The sequence below is a fragment of the Pleurodeles waltl genome, chromosome 2_2 (genome assembly GCF_031143425.1).
Source record: "Pleurodeles waltl isolate 20211129_DDA chromosome 2_2, aPleWal1.hap1.20221129, whole genome shotgun sequence".
NCBI classification, from domain to species: domain Eukaryota; kingdom Metazoa; phylum Chordata; class Amphibia; order Caudata; family Salamandridae; genus Pleurodeles; species Pleurodeles waltl.
Genome location: NC_090439.1, coordinates 1,146,807,157 through 1,146,828,991, shown reverse-complemented (window position 1 = coordinate 1,146,828,991; position 21,835 = coordinate 1,146,807,157). Strand labels below are relative to the sequence as shown.

The 21,835-nt window shown below is 45.7% G+C and overlaps 1 protein-coding gene across 1 annotated transcript in view; it reads left to right on the top strand.

Moving 5' to 3' along the window:
* Positions 1 to 17,262, top strand: part of LOC138282978 (fucolectin-like) — a 78,097-nt gene extending 60,835 nt beyond the window's left edge. Inside the window, exon 4 of the mRNA XM_069221068.1 lies at positions 9,405 to 17,262. Within this exon, the coding sequence (XP_069077169.1) occupies positions 9,405 to 9,561 (157 nt within the window). The 3' untranslated portion in view covers positions 9,562 to 17,262. The remainder of the gene's footprint in view (positions 1 to 9,404) is intronic.
* Positions 17,263 to 21,835: the final 4,573 nt, after the last annotated feature.

The following is a 21,835-nucleotide window of genomic DNA, read 5'->3' as shown; positions in this document are numbered from 1 at the left end:
AATTCCAAACACGTAGGGGGAAGGGGCTCCCAAAGATTCTCTCACTTCAAAGAAGGCACTTCAAAGGGGACCCCGAGACCCACTCTTCAATTGACTTTCCTGTTGCTGTGGCTTGCTGTGCACTTCAGAAGACTGTTTTGCTTGACCAAGACAGAATGTTTTGCTGCCTGAAGCCTGCCTTGAACCGCAAAGATCTATCCTGCTGCACTTTATCTTGAACCCAGAACTCCCAGAGTGACTCCAAGGGCTAGTTGGCTGGCCTCCTGATCAGAGCCTCAGGGGCAGAAAAGGCTTGCACATCTTGAACCAGAACGAGGACCCTGCCTGAATGAGTCCTGACTCTCCCTCCAATCCGAAATACTCTTCCCCACTCCACTATGTCCCACTCCAATCTAAAACAGTCCTACCTACTCCAATCCAAAATGGTCTGCCCTACTTCAATCCAAAATAATCTGCCCTCAAAACAATATGCCCCAAACCAAGCTGCCCCACTCCAATTAAAAAGAGTCTACCCCACTGTGAGCCAAAATAATCTGCCCTACTTCAATCAAAAACAATCTGCCACACCCCAAACCAAAACAATCTGCCCCACTCAATCTAAAACAACCTGCCCCATACCAATCCCAAAAAATCTGCTAAACTTCAATAAAAAACAATCTGCCCACTCCAATCCAATCCAATCTTCCACACCCCAGTCTGCCTCATTGCAGACCACCCCGCTCCAGTCCAGTCCACCTCACCCCAATCCAGTCAAGCCCACTCCATCCCAGTTCAACCTACTCCATCCCAGTTCAGCCAACTCCAATCCACCACAATCCATCCCACACTGATCCACCCCAATCCAGACCAACCCAATCCACCCCAATCCAGCCCAATTCAATCTACTCTTCTCCAATTTGCCCCACTCCATTCCAAAAGAATCTGCCCCACTCCAAATGAAAACAATCTGCCCTATTCTAATCCAAAACAATCTGCCCGACTCTAAACCATGATAATCTACCCCACTGCAGTCTGCCCTGCTCCTATTCAAACCAATCTGCCCCAAAGCAATACACCCAACTCCAATTAAAAACAATCTGCCCCACTGCTAACCAAAACAATCTACCCCACTCCAATCCAAAACAATCTGTTCCACTCCAATCTAAAACAATCTGCCCCACTGCAAACCAAAACAATCTGCCCCACTCCCATCTGCCACACTCCAATCCAAAACAATGTGCCCCACTCCAATCCAAAACAACCTCCAATCTGCCCCACATCAATCCAAAACAGTCTGCCCTACTCTGATAAAAACTATATGCCCAACTCCAATCCAAAACAACCTCCAATCTGCCCCACATCAATCCAAAATAGTCTGACCCACTACAATAAAAAACAGTATCCCCCACTCGATTCCAAAACAATCCGCCAGGCTACAATCCACCCTACTCCAATCTAATCTGCCCCACTCTAATCCAATCCACCCCACTCCAGTCTGGTCCACCTAACCCCAATCCACCCACTCCACTCACCCAACCCAACCCACCCCCACTCCAATCTGCCACTCCACAATCTGCCCCACTCTGATCTGACCCACTGCAATCCAGAACAATTTACCCCACTCCAATCCAAAATAATCTGTCTCACTGCACTCTGTCCCCCTCCAAATTTGGGACTATGCCAACAACCAAAACTTGGAACTTTGCCTAAAAAAGTCCTGAGAACCAAGAGAAGAGTCAGACCTACCTGCTCGTCAATCCACCCAAGGTGCATTACCTATTGGCCTGATTTTGCAACAGCTCCTGCTGAGTTCTGTTCCTCCCCAACAAAACCTGTTTGATGGCTCTTAGCAGAAGTTGTATCTGGCCTTGTGGAACCCTTGTCAGCTACAGCCTGCAACTTCTGCCTGCTGGAGATTTTAGATTTTCAACAAAGAGACTAAGGTGGCCATTATGACCCTGGCGGTCAGCGTTACTATGGCAGTAGTAACGCCAGCAGGCTGGTGGTACATACCTCCATATTATGAGATTGTCGGGTTGGCTGCAGCCAACCCGCCACTTCTCCACTCATACCGCCATGGTGGTATGAGCCACCAGGGCCAGAGATATCTATCTCCAGCCCGGCGGCCCACAGAGTACCGCCCATGGCATTATGAGCTGACCTACCACCATGGTTTCTGTGGCATTAGCAACCATGGTGGTAGGCCCTACTGGTGGCAGAGAATTCCTTCCCTGTCACTGGTAGGTGGCTCCCCCACCCCCCAACAATCATCCGATGCCCCCCACCCCTCTTCATCCAAACTCAACCCCCTACCCTCATACACACACACTAACACCCCCAGCCCAGATACACTGACTAACACCTCCAGCCCTCCAATCCACAAACAGACCCCCAAACCCCTGATCCACAAACAGCCTCCCACCCCCCTCTGATCCACAAACACCTCCCACCCCCATACACGCACACACTCGCGGACACGCACACACCACACAACTGACCCCACAGCCAAACACACACAAATCACCCCCCCACCCCCATAAGTCACAGCACCCCTCACCCCATATCCCCCTCCCCACATACACGCACACAGACACTCACACGCACCACGCATACACCCATTCATTAACACTGCCGTACACGCATTCATGCACACACTGCATACACACATTCATACATGCATAGTTACAGACAAACTGACACACATTCTTACACAATCAACAATGACATGCAGACACGCACTCACTTCACCATTCTTACACGCATTCACTCACACGCATACAACCATGCAAACTACACAACACACACAGATGCATTCACACATGCACTCACACACTCAGACACACACACAACACCCCCAAATGACCACACCCCCTCCCCTATCGGACGCCCGATTTACCATGTCCAGCGAGGAGGTCATCCGGCAGAGAACGGGAAGGGGCTCTGCCACCGCCAGCAGTGCCCCACCAGCAGAACACCGCTAGGCCGTATGAACTGTCATATTATGGTTGGCGGCGTTCAACTGGCGTGGCTGTGCTGGTGGTAGCAGCGCCAGCCTACCACCATCCGCCAGCATGATCACTGCCAGATTACCGCCCTTCTTGTGGCAGAAGTCTGGCAGTGATCATAATATGGCGGACGGATGGTAGCCACTGTGACGGTATTCTGGCGGCCGTCACCGTGGCGGCAGGTGGTTTTTACCAATGTCAAAATTACCACCTAAGTCGAATTGAAGGATTCTTCACAGCGACTTCACCTAACGGCTCTCCAATGATGAGGGCTCCTTCTCAGACACAGCCAGTTGCTTTGACCGTTGAACTTTTCCTACTCAGATAATTTTTCTTGAAATTTCTTTTAAGTCTGAAGATAGGCAGAGACCAGGCCCAAATCACTTTGTGTTTCTGAACTGAATGCGGCTATTTAGGTAAGCTGGTCCTGTGTTGTGTAGTGCCTTGTATGTATAGGTTGCTTGAACTGTGTCTGCTGATGTACATGGAGGCAATATAGTTTCCTTAGGTGAAGGTTCCGGAGGGCCTGGCATGGGAGGTTGATGATCAGTCTGTCTGCTGTGTTCTGGATAGTCTGAAGCCTTTTTGTGGGTTCGTTGGTGATCCTGCATAGAGGGTGTTCCTGTAGTTTAGTCTGCTGGTGATGAGGGTTAGCAATGGTTTTCCTGGTGTTGTTGGATTACCAGTTGAGTATTGTTTCCAGCGTTGTTAGGATGTGGAAGCAGGCTGTGGTGATCGCGTGGACTTGTGGAGATACGTCCAGCTTGCTGTCGATAATGATCCTGAGATTTCTTGATTAAGTACTGGGGGTGAGAATGTGTCCTAAGTCCATATTTCACCAGACAGAGTTCCACAGTGATGCGTACTTTTTTTAAGGTTACCACTTCAGTCTTCTCGCTGTTGAGTTTGAGCCAGTTGGACTTTATCCAGGTGGCGGACTTCTGTCATGCATGATGTGAAGTTGTTCTTGGTATTTGGTGATTTGTCTAAGAGGGATAATATCAATTGTGTGTCTTCGGTGTAGGTGAGTATATTTATGTTGTGTGCAGATAATGTCTGCCAGTGACTTTATGAAGATGTAGAAGAGAGTTGATCTGAGTGAGGAACCCTGCAGGACTCTGCAAATGAGTTTCTGGGTTTCTGTGGAGTAAGGAGAATGTTGACTGTTTGTTGACTGTTTGTGTTCTTCTAATAAGAATAGTGTATATCCATTTCATGGGAGACTGTGTCGAGGCTGCAGAGAGGTTAAGTAGAATGAGGGCTGTAGTTTCTCCTGTCTTGAGGATCTCTAAAACCTTAGCCAGGTTTGGAAGGAGGGAGAATGGTCAGTAGTTTTCAAGTTTGGTTGAGCCTGCTGAGGGCTTTTTCAGGATGGCATTGACAGCTGAGGACTTCCAGGCATCTGGATAGGTGGCTGTGTTGATAGAGCTGTTGAGAATGGTGGTGAGCATTTTGCTGATGTGGGTTGAGAGTTTGTTAAAAGGGGGAAGGGTGAGAGTCGGGTGGGACAAGCCCCTTAGTAGATGGTCATCATGATAGCTGTGGTTTCATAGGTTTCAGGTTTTCAGGGTGTTTTTGTTTGATACAGAGAAACTTGAGAGGTTGGTGTGGTCTGGTTGTGGGTAGAAGTCGTTGCACAGTTTGATTTCATGTGATGAGACTGGTGGTTGTTGCTGGTGTGGTGAAGTCCTTGATAATGGAGAAAACTTGTTTTCTGTTGTTTGAGCTGTTGTTAATGTAGTTGGCTGGGACATTCCTTTTAGTTTCCCAGATTTCCTGATTGTCCCTGGGCAGATTTGAATATTGCCTTGTGCAATTCTGCTTGGCTTGCTCTCCATCTTTGCACTCATTGCTTGCAGTGCCTTTTGGTCATCCAGAGTTCTTGCTTGTTCAACATTTGCATTCTTGCTGCTTGGCTTTTTTTCCAATGTGCCAGGGTATCAGAGCAGATGGTGATCCACTTGTTGAAGCTGTTGATGTTGCTTGATAGGGGGGCTGTTTGTGGAGGTTCTCATGTGGTGGGAAAAGTTGATTGAGAAGCTCACAATGGTATGGTCAGGGTGATGGGAGTGGGTGTGTTGACTATGATATACTTGAATGAGTTGAAGACCGGGTCCCAGATGTGTCCAATAACATGGGTGTGGGCTGACTCATTGGGTGAGTCTGAGGTGTCCGAGGCGCTTGATGAGCGTGGCTGAGTTGGTGTCATTAGGTCTTCTAGGTAGAAGTTGAGGTCTACTAGAAGGAGGTAGACACTGAGGTGGGGCATCAAAGTCCAGGATGTTGCTGGTAAAGGTAGGTGTTGGTGCTGGGGGTTGGTAGATCAGAGTTCTGCTTATGGTGAAGTTGGCTGTGTAGCTTGAAGTTGAGGTGCTCCATGTAGTCAGTTTCAGCTTCTGTGTTGTTGCTGCAGCTGATATTGTCCTTAGTAATGGTGGTGATTCCTTCTCTGGGTTTGCAATGGTGGTCCTGCATGATAATCTTGTAGCCGGCAGGGATGACTTAGGCGATGTCTGGTGTTGGTACTTCTGTCAGCCATGTTTTGATGAGGAAATGGAGGTCCAGGGAGAAGTTGTTCAGTAGGCTCCAGATCTATGTGGCATGTATACTGCGGGATTAGGAATTGAGGAGCACGCATGACATCGAGGGATGAGATGCAGGTGTCCATTTGTGTGTGGGTGGGGTGTTGAGAGTAGTTGTGTTGTTTTTGTGGGTGTGAGAGTTGTGGATGTGGCAATGCAAGTGAAATGGCAGGAGATGCAGGCAAAGCCTCCCTCTGTATTGTGAGGTGAGACACCAGCGCTGTGAATGCTGCCGGTGTTGAAGGAGTGGAGGAGCGCAGAGGGATAAGGGTGGGTTGGGGGACCATAGTTTCTGCTGTGGGTGCTTCAGGCATGGGCAGGCAGAAATGGCTTGCTTTGTCATGTCATTGGCATGCCGCCAGTGTGTTCACCGTGCGTCTGCATTGCAGCTGCCATTAAGTGGGTTCTGGGAGAGGGGGAGGAGTGCAGGTGGTGGTGGCAAAGGCTGAGAAGTACAAGGGTGAGAGGTGGAAAAAGATACGAGGAGCAGGTAAGGAGCAATGGGGAACAGGTCAAGAAAATGGGTGAAAAAGCACACAAATGAAAGCAAGGTTAAAAACAAAAGCATACTGGTAGGCAAAAGGCAGAAAAAATGTGACAATAAGTCAGAAGAGACTTAACAGGAGATGAGAGAAAGACAAAACAAGTTAAAAGCAGTAAAAAGTAATTTAGCAAGAGATGCGAGATAGACTAAGCTGGTGCAGAAAAAGTGGTAAGAAACAAGGATAGATTAAATACAGTGAAAAAAACTTGGTAAGAGAAGTGAGAAACACAAAACAGGCAGAGAAAAAAATGATAAAAAAGCAAAGATCGCTGAAATGCAGTGAAAACATACTTGTTAGATGAGAGAAAGTCCAGAAACAGGTGATTGCAGTGGAGATGAAGAGAAAGAGTGAGACGGACGGTCCGAGGTGCTCTGAGTCACTGGTGCCAGGTCTGAAATGCATTGATCGGTGAGAGGACTGGTAGCAGATAAGTCCCAGGGGGCTAGGGTCAAATTCTGCTTAATAATGTAGTTTCATGGCAGGGCATTTGGCATTGGAGAATAGGATTGAGTAGTCAAGATATTTTGCTTTCTTGATGAAGGATTTTATATACTCTGGAGTCACTCGAGGTAGATTCGGGAGAGCATATTTCTGCAATTTTTTCCATTGGTGTTGAAGTCTAGAGTAAAATAATTTTACATTTTACACCATATCTCATCATCATGTGTCGCTTGAAGGTTTGTGTATGTGGATTCATTCAGTGATAGGTATTTGGTGTGTTCCTTACACATTAAATGGTTGTGTGGTTTTGTTTTGGCACCCATGGATTGGATAAAAGAGTAAAGGGGTGTGTTATTCACTGAAGAAATGCTCAACAATCTCAGGCTAGGCGGTGTCCACTACAGGCTGCTGCCTTACCCAAAAAACTGTGGGAAGAATAAGGTGGATTTACTAGTACAATTTTAGTTTTTTCCCATTATAAATAAAATGCTTTGGTGCTTGTTGAGTGTTACTTAAGTAGGCACAGGTCATGGTTTAACCTCATCCTGATATTTGTTTCTATGGTACTGTGAAGTAGTTTAACTCTTTTATGTTGGCATTTATGGTCATTTCTGAAATACAAACATGTGGATGAAAGCAGTAGGGCTGCCATTGAGGGAGGAGCATAACGTGGAAGCAGAGACTTATGTAGACTGTCAGCAGGATACAGAGGATACATGAGTGTTGGTACTCAATTCTTGAAATCACAGAACACCACTCCATTTAAAGACTTCAAACCTCAGTTGAAGTTTGGTGGTTGGGCACTGTATGGATGAGGTAGTACAAGAACTATCTCAACTACCCTAGGCTACATTTATAATTTTCTGCCTCAGTGGCAGCCGTTGTGTCCCTTTAAGCAGCTCCCACTTCGTCGATGGGATAGATTTCAAGTAGAAACATAGGCCCTCATTTTGTCCTCGGCGGTCTTTTTGAAAGACCGCCATGGTACCGCTGCGCTTAAGACCGCCAGTGCAGGCGGTTTTCCGTGCAGCGTATTATGACTGCTGGGAGCCCTCTGTCCTTTTTCAGATGCAGAGCCACCAGCAGCCATACTGGCGGTCGGCGGGGAAGTAGAGGCTGCTCCACCTGCACGGCCACGTCATCAGAACGCCGCCCACCGAATCACGTCCCATGATTCGGTGTGGCGGTGTTCTGGTGATGGGATGCTGGTGGGGGAGCAGCCCCCATGGATCCTGATCCCTCCCTGAGGATCACAGGGCAAGGTAAGGTGATCGTCTGTTAGGGGAGGTGGGTGGGGAGTGTTGTGTGTTGTGTGCGTGCATGGGGTTGTGAGTGTGAGTGTATAGAGGGGGTGTGTGAGTGTGGGTATGCATGCGGGGGTGTTGTGTGTTTGGAAATGTGTGTGTGTCTGTATGTTTGTCTGTGAATATGTGTGCATGTATGACTGTATCTATGTGTGCGTGTATGACTGTATGTATGTGTGCGTGTATGACTGTGTGTGTCTGTTGGAATGTTTGTTAGTATGTGTGCGGGTATTTGTGGTGGTGGTGTCTGTGTGCGTGAGGGGGGGGTGTGTCGATATGGGGGGTGTGGGGAGAGGGGTACTACCACCTTTGGGTGGCGGTAGGGGGGGCAGGGGTGTGGAGGAAGGACTCGGGGTGGGGGAGGGGGAAGACCCCTATCAGTGCCAGGGAAGTAATTCCCTGGCACTGATAGTTCCTACCGCCATGGATTTTGTGGCGGTACAAAACCCCTCGAAATCCATGGCAGTATACAGGGCCGAGATGCCGCCAGCGGTGTAGTGACAGACGCTGGTCTGGAGACTGAAGTCGCCATCCCAGCGGTCGTTACCACCCTCGCGGTCGGAGTGGAGAAATGGCGGTTTAGCATGGCGCTCACCGCAATGCTTGTAATGCCATTTTTTTCCCGCTGGCCTGTTGGCGGTATTACCGTCATTTCTCCACCGACTGCCAGGGTTGTAATGAGGGCCAAATTCTTTTCACAATCCCTAAAAGCATGGTGTTCATCCTAAAAACATAATTAATATCTCCCCTGTGCAGGGACATGATCCCACTATAGGGGAGACACCTGTAGACTGTTTTCTCTCTGGTCCACAGTGACTTAAATGGTATTTCTTAGTGGAATAGGTGCTGACGTATAACAGGCACTGTGATGCCATTTCTCCCAGTGTAAGTCCCATATATTACAGCCAGAGGGAACTCGGATCCAGGAAGAAGTGTGTTTTTCCTGACCTAAAAAAGATGATGGAAGAGAAAGGTGAGCAGAGGTAATGTGCATCACATTTTTTAGTTATTCTATTATTACCATTCTCTAAAAGAGATGAACTGTTCAACTGTTGAGGAGGTATGATTGTTTTATTTCATTCTTTCTCCTTGCTTCTTAGTTACAGCTTGTTCTGTGTTCTGTAACTCTTAGAAGGGACAGCTTTCTTATGTGCATCTTACTGTGTGTCATTTACGTTTCATAGTAGATCCTGAATTCTGCAGGGGTTCTGGCAATGGTAGATGGTGGACATTGGGCTGATCTGCAACTCTCTTCATGAAAGAAATGATGGGAGTTACCTCCTCTATGATTACAGCACTGTATGGATAAAAACAGTCTAGATCTATAAAGCTGGAAAGTGAAGGTCCTTCCATTTACAAAAAGGCAGTCTGAGGTATAGAAAAGAATGTTGGATTGAAGCTAATCTATTTAACCAATGTAAACCTGATTTGATGTAGCCTGTGTTCTCCTATTGTAAAGAAAATTGCACAAAATGAAACACTGACTGACACTTTTTGAGTATGAAAGTGAACCCAATTAATTGAGACTTCTTCTCTCTTCCTCCGTAGCTGTGGCACCTTCAGTAAGAGCTCCGTTTACCATGCTGTTGAGTTCTGCTGCAATGGGAAGGTGGGTCGGTATATCAGTGTCATCATCCCGGAGAGGAAGGAATCCCTTTCACTGTGTGAGGTGGAGGTCTATGGTCTGAAGAGAGAGCGTCACTGAAGTCAGATGGGGGTAAAATGTGGGATGAGAGACATTCTTCTGGAAATGCTCAGTCATGGACAAGGAGATGACATTTTACCAATGCCTCGGTTTTGTCTAATGCAAAATTCAGAGTAGCATGAAGAATAAATCCTGAAGGAAGCAGTTGCTGAACACACATTTCATTGTCTTCCATCTATCAGCAACAAAGCTGCATTCCACTTCAGCTACCACCCCAACCCCAGGTTCAACCATAAATTTATTCCTGAGATGCCCAACCTTCTCACAAAAGCCTAAGCACCTTTCGTACACCACCAACAAAGTCCTACAGGACAGCCCAACTAAAGGCCATATTTAGAACTTGGTGGATGATGTACTTCATCACAAAGGTCACAGATATCCTGTCTGCCGAAATCTAAATTTCATAGGGTATAATGGGATTTAGATTTTGGAGGTGTTGGAAAGTGCGTCATTAGTTGTGTGGCCTGCACAAGTAATGGATCTGCACACGACCACCACTGGCAAAGAAACATCCCATTGTAGCGCTTGACTCTCATAGGGTAGCGTTGCTGAGCAGTCCAAGGCTTACAAAGGGAGGTGGTGTTGGCTTGTAATCCCCATTCCCGGGCACACAAGCATGGCACTCAATAAATTATTCTCCAGTTTGTGCTTTTTCTTTTGATAAAGTAAAAGTACATTTATTACACACACACACTACTCAATACTGTGCAACAATTTACAAATACACACAAATGGATGGAAGTACCCTGGGATGACATTGTGTAATCTCTCATGCTGCCCTCTAGGGGACATATAATCCAGCCACCTACATGGCAAATCAGTCCCTGGTACCCAATGCAACATTTGACTGTAATATAGAGTGAATGCATCAAAGTCTGACAATGAGCATAATAACTGTAATTACTGTACAAGATAGTGGGTATCAACAATTACTGTACAGGAGCATGGGTATTAGTCTTATTATGCAACTCAGCATTATTAAGAACACCTGGAGACATGATTAAACACTTTAAACCATAAACATTACTTTGGGTTACTTTTAGATTATTTTCAGATTACATTGGTACAACCTCACACATTTGATAATTTTGGTATAATACTAACTTGAACCCCTAGAGAGTACAATTACACAAGCTAAAAACAAAAATTCTAACACTCTATTGATTTACATATGCATGTAAACCATTGGGGGGAGGGTTATATTTCCTTGGTCCACCTAAGCTAGGGTGGGGGACTTAAACTTGGTGTTGAGGAGACGCTGCACCATTCCTACAGCTCCCCCTGACAATGGGCACTTGGTTGATGGTGACCCCATCTTCCTTGGGGAACCACGAGCTGAACAAGGTGTCCTGGAGGCCCTAGGCCTGCAAAGCCTTTTGGGCCATATGCATATTTAATGAGCGGGTCTCCCGCTGTGCCGGGGAGAGCTGCTTCACATTTCCTTTTCTGTTTTGCGGCCTCGCACCGCGTTTCTGGGGCGAGGGCAGCGTGGGGAGCCCATCCCGGCTGCCCTTATTGATGGGGGGAGTCCGAGTGGCGTCATGCTGCTTGCTTGTTGGAGGGTAGCGCGGGGAGCCCACCCCGGCTGCCCGCATCAGTGGAGGGTGCCCGGTCCCACCCGGACACCCCTGTCAGATGAGTGGTATTGGGGGAGCGGCTCAGGGAGCCCACCTCCGGCCCCTCACGTCGGCTCCCCGCACGGCCTTATCTCCATCTGCTGCTGCAGGAGCCGGCCTCATCTTTGCCTCCCCAAAACGGACCCACTTTCCAACATTTGGTGTTCAGCGGTGGGAAACATAGTATCCCATTCTAGGAAGCATTTATGGTGCTGAAGGCAGGACTGGTTCCCAAAGAGAAGGGGCCCCAGCTTGTCATTCTTCACGAAAATATTCTGTTTTCCCACCACTGGCACATTGGCACAGGCCTAATCCACTGGAAGGGTGGGGGGCTGGAGATTTCATGCCCACAGGAAGTGACAATCCCAAGGAGTTCCTGCAGTTGTGAACCCCTTGTTCCCCCTAGGTAATCTGGTGAGGAAGGCGAAGGCGAGTGGCCCACGGGTGACTGATGGCAGTGGGTGGCCCCAAAGTAAGGGTAGTGTTAGCCCCTAGGTTCCCTATGTGGGCTAAGTGACTAACCTTGAGGAGTTCCAAAGGAGTTAGTAGAGGACTCTGAGGTATCAAGGTAGGGTAGGAAGCTACCCAAAGGAAGCGAACTGATGTTATCCTTGAGCAAAGACAGATGGAACCTGAGGTGGTGGTTGAGGCGGTGCCCAACCGACTGACCATCCAGGTAGGTCCTGGGGGTCAGACCCCAGGACAAAAAGGAAGGGGGCAGGGGGCCATGTCTGTTAAGGGGCACTCTGAGCTGTCGATGAGGGACTGGCTACAGAGCCCTTTACTTAGCGGATCCCTGCGTGGGGCACTGTTGGTGTCCCAGCTCAAGGGTGAGGCCTGGGACCCCGTAAGGCGGCGATGGCTGAGGGGAGTGTCCCCTCAGCAAGGTGCCAAAAGCGGGTCCACCCGCAGTGGCACGGTTAGTAGTCACCGGGAGACAGGTGAGGCCTATCTTAAGGAAGGGACCCTGTGCACCCTGTGCAGGGTGTCGCTAGCTAGCCAGGGATCTGGAGGGTTCCTGGAAGGTTTCCTGACGTGACGCTAGGAGACCTAGGAGGGCCCAAGAAAGTGGGCCTGGGTGAAGTTGACCCAGGGCTCGAGGGTCCTCCAATAGTGCTCTAGGGGTTAGAGCTAATTCCCTAGAGAAGGCGAGGCTAGGCCCTGTTGTCACAGTGTAGAACAAAGGTAGGGTCTAGGTCGCCGTGGTGGATTCCGTGTGGAGCTACCAAGATGGTGGGAGGGATGTCTTGGTTGACTGACGAGGCACCCCCAGTGCTCCTCCCCCAACACCGCAGGTGCGGCAGTGAGACTGGTCTGGTATCCTTTCTGGGATCCAGACCAGGTGTGCTTCTTTGTGAGGGAGAGGTACTGAGAGTCTGAGTGGCTGTTCTTCTGTGTGGGGAGTCAGCCGCCCCAAAAGGGTGGTGGCAGCAAAGACCCCAATGGCATGCTGGGGGGGTCCAATGAGTCTGCATTTTTCAGGATGTAGGGACCCAGAGGAAAGAGGATACTGGATGGAATAAACTCCAGAAGGGAGACCAGCCAGAGACCCAAAAAGTAGGTTCTACACCTACCCAATGTGGAGGCAGCAGTTCAGGGATACACTGCTCTTGTCCAAAGGCAGGGAGGGCGTAGTCTTGCACGACCCAGGGCAAGGGTAGGCCTAAGTTTGCTCTGACCTTGTAAGGTGATCTTGTGGTTGGGCAAAGGAGGTGGCCCTAGGGGCAGATGACCAACGTAAAGTATTGGGATTGTTGCGGACAACTGGTAAGGGAGGTGTCTGGTCAGATTCCCTTGTCACTTGTTATCGCTGATCAAAGGAAAACTACCCATGTGTGGGGGCTACATCTTCCCCGTAGGAATCAGCTGGGCGTGGCGTGTGTGAGAAGATGGTTCTCACCATCTGGTCTGCCCTTATTTTTTTCACTTTTTGACCACCTGTTTTTTTACCTTTTACTGTGAGGGACCCTCCTAGTCAGGGACTCCCTCACAGTAAGCTCATGGTAATATGGACTGCATGTGTTATCCCCGGTGCCGCCTTGCTAAAGAAAGGCTGCTGTGGCGCAGCAAGAGTAGGAGTCCCCGGGTGGGATAAACGTGATCATGTGTGCACATGTGTTTGCACCCCTGTAATGGATGCGCGGGGTGGAATCCTGGTGTGCACAGCTTAAGAACTGCGCTTAGGGAGCCTGGCGCAGAAGGAACTTTGCAGGGGGGGTGGTGACCTGGAGTAGGCCTCATGAGATGGGTGTGCCCAGGGGAGGGATAGTCAGTGTGCTTACTGTATTTTTACTGTAGGGACTCTCCAGTACATGTCAACATCAGTGTGCTTACTGTCTTTTCACTGTAGCGACACTCCATTCAATGTCAATAGGAAAGAGTGGCCTAGGGCATAACTCAGGTCCCCTAGGGCCCACAGAAACGAGAGTGGCACCAATGTACATTGTCACCTGTATGAAAAGAATGATGCAGTAGCTTAAAAAAGCATAGTTGTACAATTTATGGGCCATCCAGGAATGTCATCTTTCTCTGACTTAGCTCAGAATTAGGGTCAATTGCTGCTCTTTCCAGCTGCCTGAGAAGGGCCTTGGATCAACCAGCCAGCTGTCAGCCCCTGCCAGGAAATAGGTGGAGAAGCCCCAAAAGGAATGCTAAGAGGGAGGGGCTGAGTTTGACAGCACCTGTGGCCCAACCTCCTGGACGACGCCATTTTGGAACTATCCCAAAAGACTGTGCAGGAAGGAGGGGACAGAGGCAAGGAAGTGATGTGGCACGTCTGGATTGGCCAGAGGTGCAGGCCTTCTGGACACTTCCGCTCCCACTTAAAAGGTCCTGCATAGGGGAGAGCTCTCTCTCTTGGGTGTGCTTCACTGCTGGACCCTGGGACTGCAGACAGGTGTCATGGACAATTGGAAAGAAGACCTCCTGACTGCCCCATGGGGCAGGGACTCTGCCCCTGAAGGACTCCACACCCAGCGAAGCGCAATCCAGGTAAGCTGGCCTCCTTGCTCCCCCATAGGACTATTTGGGGGAAAGACTGGGCTATGGCAAGGTGAGCTAGCTGCCCAGAAGGAAAGGAGGGCCCCCAGAGCAAAGGCTGGCACAGGGAGTCAGTAGGACTGGACCCCTATCATTTGGGACCCTTCCAGGCCAGGAGGCCTAAGGAGAGTGCTCCTCATGGGGCCCATTTTAGAGTTTGGCACATCAGATACTCCATCACAAATGTAATGGATCCTGTCTGCTGTATTACAAGGACATAGGCTGTAATGCACCTTTAATATGCCGACCAAGATATCTGCCACATTTCTGATGGAGTATCCTACTTATCAAACTCTAAATCAGACCAAATAGCTGTTAATTCCTGCCACATTGCAGCCTCTACACTTCAGTGAGTGCGTATGGATGCATAATGTTGTTCCTTGTAAAACAAACTGCCTTTAATTTCTGGAGAAAACTCTAAACCACGAGTACAATTTCTGCCACCAAACCCATAGAGGTGCAGGAATTCAACTGGTTCTATCTATATTCTATTTAGAGTGACCGGTGTCCTGATCCAAGTAACCAGATAGCTAATAAAAACGGAAACTTATAAACTATATGGAAACAGGTTAAACAACTAATTTACACAAATAACTCAAAACCTCAAGACTGAAAAAGAAGATCAATCAATGAATGAAATTCAGTTGCGCTATTATGGACGTTGACTCAGGGGTAGCTAAAGGTAACATCACATTTGATTTGATGCATCATAATACCATGATGACATCACAGTAAGGGAGTGTAGTGTATTATTATAGTCTTACCTTTATGTCTCTGGATGTAACACATGTATGTATTCCACAGCCATTGTTTGTGGTGATCTGGTTCTGGAACCTTAGAGGCTGTTTGAGTCTGCCCGTGTTCCAAGAGCCGGACGCTGTGTCTTGGTCGTGGGATTCCTCCAAAGAGATTAATAAATATTTTCTTCACATCAAGCTAGTTTTCCCCGTTTTTCCCACTTCAAGCACAGCGACCCCTACTACAACTTGGTACCAGGAGTGGGGTGACTCGCTGTGCCACAAGAAGAAGGACCCTCCGACAGCCTGCTGATCCTCGCACTGTCAACAGCCTGCTGATCCTTGCACCGTCAACTCGCTCTTAACCTGGTGATGTCTAACCTTTCTTTGTGGCCTCACGTACACAATTACTCAGTTACGCCTTGGTTCGCGTAGGCGGACGCAATTCAAAAGGGTCGTTTCATTGGCCTTCCAGCGACGCTGATCTGAGCCATTCCAGGTCTAATGACGCTGCCCTTAACGTTGCCTTGGCAATATAGGCAAATGATATTCTGGCAATTCCGGCAGCCATTTCATAGGCCGAACTACGACGTTGCTATGGTTACGTTTTCCCCGCAGCCATTTTGGAAAATCCACCAGCAATCGTATCTTGGTTTCTCCATGGTTACTGTTTGTTTTTGTTAATCGGCAGCCATTTTATGGTCTTCTTTCTTCACAGTGTTTCTTGAAAACGTTGCCTGGGGAAAATTTATCAAAGTGTATCGACAGCCAGTGTGACATTTTATATTAACGTGATAGATATATATATAATTTTTCGCCACTTTCTTTATACACCTGCTTATCTAACACTGTTGTGTTCTGAGTTGATAAATTTTGCTTGTTTTTACACTTTAACTGTTTATTCATAATGGCAACCAATCAAGGTATCATTCAACTGCCACCATTTTTATAGAAGGCTGGTAAGCCCGACATTAAATGGTCTGAATGGCTGCGCTTTTTTTAAAACTATCTCACGGCAATTGACGCTAATGACTTCTCTCCTCAGAGAAAGATGGCTTTACTTTTTAATCACCTTTGTGTGGCTGGCCAACTTGTTTTTGAATAATTACCTATGATTCCTCTGCCTGGAAGTGGTGATTCATCGTGGAACACTTACATCGAGGGAAAAGAAAGAATGAAGAAACAATTTTCTGATGACTCTAGCGTATTGTTAGAGAGATTTAATTTTTCAATGTGTAAGCAGTTAAGTGATAAAACAGTTAAAGAGTTTGTAGCTAATCTACGAGCTTTAGTGTCTCATTGTGAATTTGGACCTAATGTTGATATTTATATAAGTGATCAATTTGTTTTTTATTTTTTCCATAAAAAAATTCAGGAAAGGCTTTTAGCTTGCCGCAATCCAACACTAGAGGAGGTATTGATTTGGCTAAAGGAATAGAAAGATCTATTACTACTTCCAAAGTTCTAGCTAACCAGAATGCTACTTTAAATTGTGTGTTTAATAATGGACTAGTTTGTTCTGTAAGTAATAATAGACATGTTAGACAAGATAAAACCTTTCGTGGTCAGGAAGGTAAACATTTGTGGATGTGTTTCCGTTGTGGTTCTGAAATGCATCTGGGGAATGATCTTTCATGTCCTGCGAATGGTAAGAGATGCAATTTTTGTCGAAAAGTTGACCACTTTCAAAACGTATGTTTGGCACAGAAGAATAATAAGAGTGTTTCAAACAAAGTGAAGATCAGCAACGTTAATTTGACTGAGGACATTGTGCAATGTTCTGATCAGTTTTCTAATATTTTGTTAACTGTTGATCTTGTCAATGAATCTTGTAGCAAACCTGAGAAAGTTATCAAAGATGCTATTTGTGATGTGATCATTCACAATAAGAACATTTCTGTTTTAGCTGATTCAGGGGCTCCCATCACCATTTTAGCCGATCATACCTTTTTCAAACACTGGCATGAAAGTATTAGTCTACATGTTCCAGACGTCAACCCCAAGGCATTTGGTGACCACAACATAGATCTTTTAGGGTACTTTTGGTCCAATTTGCAGTGCTTGGGAAGGTCCATTTTTACGAAAATCCATGTTGCAGTCAAAGGGCGTGACATTGTAGGATGGAAGGATTTGGCCCGCCTGGGCATTATTCTTCATCTGGGACATGATGATCTGGTCATTTTAGGAGATGTACCAAATCTTGTTTTGGATGATCACATTGCAAATGTCGATATGTCTAACAACATTATGGAACGCTTAGTCACTTCTTTCCCTAAAGTTTAAAAAAATAAAGTGGGTACTGTACAACGTTTTGAACATTCAATTAAGTTAAAAAAATTCAATTCCTGTTGTGTAAAAGGTTAGGCCAGTTCCGTTAAGAGTCAGAACAGATTTGAAAAAGTTGTTATGTAAATTGCAAGATGAGGGTATAATTACTCCAACTGATTCATCTTAGTGAGTTTCTCCCATAGTGATCACTAAAATAAAAGTGGAGATTTAAGATTATGTGTGGATTTGAGATCTGTTAACCAGCATATATTAGTGGATTGTCACCCTCTTCCACATATCCAGGAAATGATCACAAATCTTGGGCACTCCATATTTTTTTAGACTATTGACCTTCATTCTGCTTACCATCAAGTTTCTTTGTCTGAGGAATCTAAGCATTTAACCACTTTTATGAATCCTTTTGGAGCTTTCAAATATTTACGCTTGCCGTTTGGGCTTGCTTCTGCAGCAAGTGTTTTTTAAAAGCTCATGGATGAGTTATTCTGTGAATTACCGCAAGTTCAGGCATTTCAAGATGATATTTTAATTCACAAAGAAACACAGCTAGAACATATAGATGTCCTGGTTAAGGTATTAAACATTCTAAGAGACAAAGGTATCACGGTTAAATCCAGTAAGTGCAAACTGATGGTGACTGAAGTTGAATATTTGGGTCACATTATTTCCGTGCAGGGTATTAAACCTAAATTTAGCAATTTGGATGCAATGAAAAATGCAAGCCCTCCCACTGATAAAGATGCTTTAAGATTGTTTTTAGGGCTTTGTGAGTGCTATGCCAGGTTCGTTCCAGGTTATGCCATGGAGGTACAGCTTCTGAGATCCCTCCTCAAGAAGAGCAAAAGATTTGAATGGTCTGATGATTTAAACACTGTCTTTGGTAAAGTGAAGAATTTAGGGCCATATGTACCAAAGCATTTTCCCATTGACACAGAATGGGTAAAATCTTTTGATACATCCGACCCTTAGTTATTAATGCTCCTGCATTACATGCTTTTGACCCATAAGGAAAACTATTCATTATGGTTGATGCCAGTTTGAAAGGTATTGGTGCTGTATTTGGTCAATGGATTGAAGGTCACGAAAATACTGTGGCTTTTGCTTCCAGAACCTTGTCTGAAGCTGAATCTCACTATAGTACCATTGAGAGGGAAGCTCTGGCGTGCATATGGGCTGTTCAGAAGTTCAAAACTTACATATGGGGAACCACTTGTGATCTATACACAGATCACAAACCACTTGTATTCTTATTGAATGGTGATGGATTAGGTAAAGCGTCAGCACGTTTAGTTCATTTGTTGTACAAACTAAAAGAGTATAATTTGATCATAAAATACATACAAGGTGGAAAGAATTTTCCTGCTGATTGTTTGTCCCATTTACCATTGCCTTGTGATCCTTCAAAGGATACAGATTCTGAACAGGAATGTGTGGTAGCCTTAATGGATGTATTGGCTGTTTCCGATAGTCATATTACTGAACAAGACTGGTTGACATCTATGACAAAGGATGAGGTGTTGTCTAAGGTGCTAGTCTTTTTGAAGATGAAATGGATACCTGAGAAAAAGTTATCAAATGAATTAAGATGCTTCGCACAGATTGCCGGGGAATTATCATGTAAAAATAATATATGTTTGAGAGGTGATATTGTGGTTCCACCTATTGTACTTAGAGATAAAATCATTAGTATTGCACATGAAGGTCACATGGGGATATCAGCGACTATCAAGAAGTTAAAGTTGTCATATTGGTGGCCAGGCTTAGACAAACAAGTTGCAGGATTCATTAATAAGTGTCCTGAATGTATCATTTCGGACAAACATTGGAAAACTGTCACTAAACTGCTTTACCCTGTCCACTTCCATAGAAACCTTGGGAAAAAATAGCCTTGGATTTCTCTGGACCTTTTCATATTTTGCCTAGGGATCAGAGGTAGTTATTAGTTGTAATTGATTATTTTTTTAAGTGGGTATATTATGGGTTTGTACCTAGTGCAGATTCTGATGTAGTGATCTCGTTTTTAAGCAATTATTCAGGTTAGAAGGTCCAGCTAATACCATTGTCACTGACAATGGTACACATTTTGTATCAAACAAGGTCAGTGATTTCTTGGGTCTGCATGATATTAAACATCTAAAGGTAGAGTTACATAGCCCTTCTTCGAATGGTTTAGTGGAAAGGGTCAATCGTATTTTTAAAGATGGAATTCAGACTGCCTTATCTTCTAATTCTGATGTTGCAGAATTCCTACAGGAGAAAGTGTGGGCGTACTTAACCACCCCTAATACTACTACTGGGGTCACTCCTTTCAGGTTACCCAGGGGTAGAGAACCCAGGACTAAACTTATACCGAAATGGATGTTTGGTCAAATACAGGGGAAGTCTTCTACATCAATTTCAGAGAACTATTCCTCTTTAAGAAATAGAGTTGCATTTAAACAACTGAAACATAAAGATGACTGTGATCACAAGAAAAATGTTAAACTTATTGACTTCTGTGTGAAAGATTGGGTTTTGATCAAAAAACCGTTTAAGGTGTGCAAAGGAGAATCTAAGTAATCCTTGCCTTCAGAAATTGTTAAGGTCTCAAAAACATCTGAATAGTGTCATTCCAGTTGCTGCTGAACAAGTACAAATCTTTAATGACATGTATTGTGTAAGGATTGGTGAAAGTTCAATGTTATGAACTGAGGCTGAGGATTCTAAAACTCAGGGTTATGAACAAACTTCCCTACTTAATGATAAACGTTTGTGTGGCACACCTGCTTCTCCAGGCCGATCTCTTCCTTGTGTAACACATGATGATGTTGACTCTGTAGATGAATTTCTACCACAGCACAATACAGTTGGCGATCCTATTTTGGATATCGCTGATTCCTCATCAAAACTTGTAACTACCCATAGTTTAAGAACTGTCAAATTGCCATCCAAATTTAATGATTATATTCTTGTTTTGAATATTCTTTTTTCACTTTTTTTTCCTTGCACAGCCATTGTTTGTAGTGATCTGGTTCTGGAACCTTGGAAGTTGTTTGAGCCTGCTGTTGTTCCGAGAGCCGGATGCTGCGTCTTGGTCGTGGGTTTCTTCCGAAGAGACTCTTTTCTTCGCATTAAGCCAGTTTTCTCCATTTTTCTCGCTTTGAGCAAAGCACCCCATACTACAGTGACCTAATATAGAATGTTTTATTGAGTCAAACCAATAAGGGATGTAGTTAGAGATGTAAGACTGGATAGTGCTAATTGGTTTTTTTTCTGCACCTGAAAGGCTATCCTGGATTTCACAAGTGAGGTAGAAATGACTCACCCCGAGTATATTCTGTGGAGATTCCCAGAAGTTCAATATAGGGGATATGTACAATAATATTACATTAATTTTTAGCACAGTTCTTAAGTGCACCGATCGTGATTCAATTGTTCAACTGTTCGACATTCACGCTATTTGGCAGTAGGGTATGGGGTATATCAATTTCTATATTATAGAAATGAAGGTCCATATTTATACTCAGTTTGTGCTGAATTTGCAACATTTCTTTTACGCTAATTCAACGCAAAGCTAACTTAATATTTATACTTTGGCGCTAGACACATCTAGCGCCAAAGTTATGGAGTTAACGTTGTTTTCTGGACGTGAACACCTACCTTGCGACAAAGGTAGGCTTTCCCGTCTAGAAAAGGACTATATGGCCTTTGCACCATATTTATCCTCCCTTGCTAAAATCCAGCAAGGGGGAATGGGGGCCTAAAATATTGGCGCTAAGCTTGCTTAGTGCCATTATTTAATGCCTGAGTAAGTGCAGGCGTAAGGGGACCTGTAGGCATGTTTCCATGGTCAGAGACCATGGCAATTGCCCACAGGTGCCCTTCCCTGGCCCCAGGGACACCCACACCCACACCAGGGGGACACCTAAGGAATGGGGACCTATCCCAGGTAAGTCCCGGTAAGTATGTATATTTTTTTATCCAACACCGCTCGGGAGCCCTGACTCGGGGCCCTCTGCATGGCGCTGGCCCCAATAGCCATTCCCAGGGGACATTTATCGCCTGGGCATGGCCATTTGGGTGGTGGGCATGGCTCCTGTCTTTACTAAGACAGGAGCCATTCCCATGAGGTTGTGCGCCAGAAAATGGCGCTACACTGCTTAGAGGCAATTTTTCTGTATCTGAACAGTGTAGCGCCATAATTCGGCGCACAAGCTCGGGTTTCCCCTACGCCTCCCCAGCCCTGTTAGCGTCCTTTCCAAGGATGCTGACAGGGCATTAGTCATAAATATGGCGCCCGGCCGGCGTCTTGGAATGGCGCTATACTTTTCGTGAAAAATCATAAATCTGCCCCTAAGAGTCATGAGGAAGCATATATGTCAACAAAACAATTATTGTATTTTCCTAGCTATTCACATGTAATGAGGTTTCAAATATCAATAATTTCAAGAACTTGAAGAAGCACCCACAAATTCCACCTGTTATTGCAAAAATTATTTTAATTGCCCCAAATTCAGTAATTGGACGAAACAAAAAGTAGCTGCTTACTCCCAAGTGCTACTTGATTCTAAGGAAACCTGACCAGATATGTTTGGATTCTACCAGATAGCTAGGCAG